General features: G+C 52.6%; 1 protein-coding gene across 1 annotated transcript in view; it reads left to right on the forward strand.

The window, feature by feature from the left end:
• Bpifb6 (BPI fold containing family B member 6) overlaps positions 1 to 4,675 on the forward strand; it is an 11,343-nt gene that overhangs the window by 1,124 nt on the left and 5,544 nt on the right. Inside the window, exons 2-8 of the mRNA XM_026787029.1 lie at positions 221 to 320; positions 1,200 to 1,304; positions 1,770 to 1,919; positions 2,081 to 2,135; positions 2,587 to 2,647; positions 3,285 to 3,376; positions 4,084 to 4,257. Of these exons, the coding sequence (XP_026642830.1) occupies positions 221 to 320; positions 1,200 to 1,304; positions 1,770 to 1,919; positions 2,081 to 2,135; positions 2,587 to 2,647; positions 3,285 to 3,376; positions 4,084 to 4,257 (737 nt within the window). The remainder of the gene's footprint in view (positions 1 to 220; positions 321 to 1,199; positions 1,305 to 1,769; positions 1,920 to 2,080; positions 2,136 to 2,586; positions 2,648 to 3,284; positions 3,377 to 4,083; positions 4,258 to 4,675) is intronic.

Consider the following 4,675-nt stretch of genomic DNA (forward strand, 5'->3'; position numbering starts at 1 on the left):
CTTCTTCCCTTCCTTCCTTTCTCTCCTCACCCTGCTTCAATATCCACCCACTTCCCCGCTTCCTTTCCCTTGCCGCACCCTCTGCCTGACCTGTTTGCCCTGTCTCCTCACTTCCAGTGGAAAGTCCCAGTCTTTCTCAAAAGGACCAGGTGACATATGCCACCTCCTCCTGGCAGCTGTCCCCTTCTGGCTGAGTCAGTTGACATCCTTTCCTCTCCAGAGGTCCAGAGTGCCATGGAAGAGAGTCACATCCTGGAGAAGATGGCTGCAGAGGCTAGCAACCCACAGCCAGGGGCAAAGGCCATTAAAGGCCTCAGCAAGTAAGCAGGGGGTCTATGTGGAAACAAGGAATGGGATGGGTAGGAACCTGGTGCAGGCAGGCGTTTTCACGCTTTGGCCTGGGACTTCTCAGTCATGCCCTGAGAACCATCCCTTCCAGAAGTCATTTAGAGGAGAAAGCGAGCTCACTAACTATACATAAAATCAAACAGAAGCAAGTCTTCAAATGGCGGGGCTGGAAAGGTATTGGCAGTCTTCCAGTAACGGGAGGAAAGGGCTCCTTGCAAGCCCCATCATGGCTGGTTGGGGCTGTCCAGACTGCTGTCCTGGGGAGTGTTCTGAGGCACTATCTGTTTTTAGGGTACTATCTGGAATAGCAGAATTGGATAGATTAGCAATGTCTATCAAGAACTCAGGATGGGCAGGTGGAGGTATGTGCGCCACATCCTTGTAAACCTGATTCTCGAATGATCGTTTCTGAGCCAGAGGTGGCAGTATCTCCAGGGGCATATCTGCCTAGAGTTACTTTAGGTTGTCTCAACTTGAGAAGGAACGGGACAGTGCTATTAGTATACATGAGTCGAGATCAGGGCTATTACTAAGCCCCAAATATCAAAGGTGACATTGCTGGAAAACCTGCATCCAACCCAGCCTCCCTAATTTGTTGCTGGAGAACTTGAGGACAACAGAGGAAAAGGGACTAGCCCAAGATCACATAGAATCAACCGTGTGCCTCTCTTCACACATGAAGGTTTTCTGTACATAGATTGGTTCCTGTCCAAGCCTTTGGTTTACATTTCGGATGGCCCTAGTAGATGTGGGATAGAAGTTTCCCGAGACCTCCCAGTGAGGTGGTGGTGGAACATGTAGAGGGCGTGGGTCTTGTCTTCTCATCACCGTATGTGTCCGTTCCCTCTAAGTATGAAGGTAAAGGATGTCTTGGAACCTGTCATCACACTGAACTTCGTACCCGGAGTGGGCATCTTCCAGTGTGTGTCCACAGGCATGACCATCACCGGCAAGAGGTTGGTGTGGAAAGGGAGAAGTGGGGGAAGGAGACTGTCCTCGGGTCTCACTCTCCCATGCTCATGCACAGTGTACCGACTGTTTATTATGTGGCTGCTGGGATCTGAGGTGACTGTAGACTTGGCTTCTATTTTGATGGGAGTCAGGTGAAGCACAGCCACAGACAGAATCATTGGTAGAAGGGGAAAGGACTGAGAAGTGTTAGAGAGGTCAGGGAGGCTCAGGGGAGGTGATTACAGCAAAGCAGTGTTTCAGGTGCTCAAAGTTCAGAGTTCATCAAAGTAAGCGGAGTGGGAGGACCGGTTGTGGGACTGTGAGAAGGCCCCATCCTGAGTTTTCATCATGTGGGGTTAGATCCTGCCCTCTCCATCCTCAGATGCTGAGGCTGTGGGCAAAGAAGGTAGGGATAGTAGCTCCAGTAGCAGAGATACCAACAGTGCCTGCCTGCCTGCCTGGTCTTCTAGCTTCACAGGAGGGAACATGGAGATCAATGTGGTCCAGAACATCACAGCCACCAATCGGCTTCTGCAGGATGAGGAGACAGGCACTCCCATGTTCAGGAGCGAGGGCTGTGAGGTCATCCTGGTCAGCGTGAAAACCAATCTGCCTAACAAGTAAGGGGGTCCTGTGTCTGGGAAGCATGGTGGACCGTGCTGCTCCTCCCCAACATTCCTCTTCCTGAGTCGCTGAACTATAACCATGTCCCTCTGTGTCCTCTGTCCAACTTGATGTCATTGGTGCTCTGTTCACACCCTCCCCCATGCCTGTGTCTCAGCAAGGCCATCAGCAAGTTTGTGGACAGCACCCTGCGCAAGGTCCTTCCTGGCCTGGTGAGTGACCCTGAACAAGTCTCCAGCCCTTCTTGGTGCAGCGGCTGTGGCCAGGGCAGCCAGGGAATTTGCTCTTAAGCGGGGACCTTGATGGGTGGATAGTGGCTAAGAAGAGTTCAGAGTCTGTGGCTGTCTCAGGAGCGAAGTGCGATGATCACCTAGTGATGTCTGCCGTGAGCACAGGTATAGGCTACCCCAGTGTGTGTGTGTCCCAGCTTGACCACCCTGCTCACGGCCAGCCCCAGAAAATGAATCCTCGGTAGTTCAGCATGGTGTGCAAGCATCTGGATTCTAGTTCAGGCTCTGCTGTTGATAGTCTCATGACTTGGGCCTCAGCGCCTCTTCCCCACCCAGCTTTTGTTCTTCTGGGGTTCTTAGGATACCCTGTGGAGTATTGTGGAGTCTCCCTGTGCGTATAACCCACTGAGGCTGCTGCCTTCTTTACTTGTAGATGTGTCCAGCCATCGATGCTGTCCTGGTGTATGTGAACAAGAAATGGACCAAGTTGACAGGTGACACATTCCTCTTCCATACAGGATGTCACATTAGCTGGATTTCAATGTCCATGCCCTCTGTTTCCAGCCTGTCTCTAGGACAAGAGGAGGGCTGAGGTCATGGTGTCCCCATACTGTCTAGATGAGAAGTCTGAAACCCCACAGGGTGCCTGGGTCCTTTCATTTCTCTACCTGAATTCCATGACAGCTGCTCTGCAGAAAATCCCTAATGACTCATGACCTAATGAGTTGTCTTGGCTGGGCATTCCTGAATCCTTTGTTAAAGAGGTCTGCTGTCTCTACCATTTGGGGTCCACAGTGTCCCTTGAGACGGGAGAAAGGAAATCCAATGGCTGAGCCTTGAAGATCCCTCCCTGCCTTCCTGTCCTCAGCAGTGGGGTCTTTTCCCTCAGCCTCAGTTTCCTCACGTGTGAACAGCCCATGATTGCAACCTCATATGTGTTGTCATGGTTGCAAGAGCCCTGGCGAATGAACGCTCAGACTCTGGGCCAGCAGGACAACGGGTTACCAAGACCTAAGCCACTTCTTGGGTCACACAGAGGGATAGGCTGGCTCAGGAGTGGTGGCTGCTTCTGGCTTTTTTTTATCTGCTCCTGGGACTGGTGCCCAACTGAATGGAAGCTCTTCTCCACAGAACCCATGCCCGTTGACCAGATGGGCACTGTCAAATATGCCTTGACAGCCCCACCAGTCACCACAGCTAGCCACATCCAGGTGGACTTTAGTGTAAGTAGCGAGGGTCCCCAGGGTGCTGTGCTCAGGCTTGGAGGTGCTGGTGTGGCTGCTTCTCCCTGACAGGTGGCTGGGAGGTGACGAGTAGAAGGAGCCTTGCTTTGAGAACTCCCTTCTCACCCTGCTCAAAGTGAGGCTGCTGGGGCTGGCGACTTCGGTCTCATTTCTTGCAGGATCGTTAATGTTTCTCAGAGAGTGGCTGTGCTCTGATATTGTACAGATAGGGACACTGAAACAGGGAAGAGACCAGGCTAAAATGGCTTCTGCAGTGTTGTGGCAGAGCTGGGTGCTCACACACACACACACACACACACACACACACACACACACACACACACACACACGGACAAGTCTCTTGGAAGAGTGTGGATGAGAGGGCCTGAGCAGCTTTCTCCTGTCAAGCTGGGGCCTCTCTCCTTGCTTGTGAGAATGATGTGGTGGGGATCATACCACACTCTGCACACATACGGGCCCAAGCCAGAGTCAGAGCCACTAAAATGACCTAAACACTCCTAGGAGAAACTGCAGGGGACCTAGCGGCTGATGCTCATCTTTTCAAGTCACATCTACCCACTGCCACCTGTTCCGCTCTAACAGTGTCTCATTGACTTGAGGTCTGACCCGAGTCCCAGTGGTCAGAGGACCAAGACTCCCCTGGTCTCATTCCCACATGGCTGAGTGTCCTTCCTGTTGTACCCCAGCCTGTAGTGCAGCTTCAGGAAAGCCAAGTTATCCAGCTCGCCACTGATGGGTCAGCCCTGGAGTTCCCCGAGGACGCAGCCAAGGGGTCACAGCTGCTGCTCTCAGCCTCCTTCCTCACAGCTGAGCTGGCCCTTCTGCAGAAGTTCTTGGAAGTGAACCTCAATGACAAGAGGGTGAGCCACCACCTCACTCCCACTGCTTTCGCCTCTGTACCTGGGAATGGTTCAGGGTTAGATGCAGGACCAGCGTAGGAGAAGTGAGGCTGATGGGGGCTTTGAAGGCAGCTGTCCCTGCCTACAGCTCCCTCCTCTGCCCATGTGACCTGTGTCTACCTGTCTTCAAACCAACCGTTCAGTGACCCACCTACATTTTTTTTAAAGGAAAAAAAAGTAAGTACATGTGGAGGTCAGAGGGCAACTTCCTGAAGTTGGTTCTCTCCTTCCACGGTGGCTCCAGGCACTGGGATCAGGTCAAGGCTTGTGTGGCAGGAGTTTTCATCCTCTTGTCACTCAGCACCCTTCTCCCTACACTTCTCACGCCCTGGCAACCACTGCTTTCCTTTGACCCAAATCATCATCCACCTGCTGTGTC

This window comes from Microtus ochrogaster, linkage group LG8 (assembly GCF_000317375.1).
Source record: "Microtus ochrogaster isolate Prairie Vole_2 linkage group LG8, MicOch1.0, whole genome shotgun sequence".
Classification (NCBI taxonomy): Eukaryota; Metazoa; Chordata; class Mammalia; order Rodentia; family Cricetidae; genus Microtus; species Microtus ochrogaster.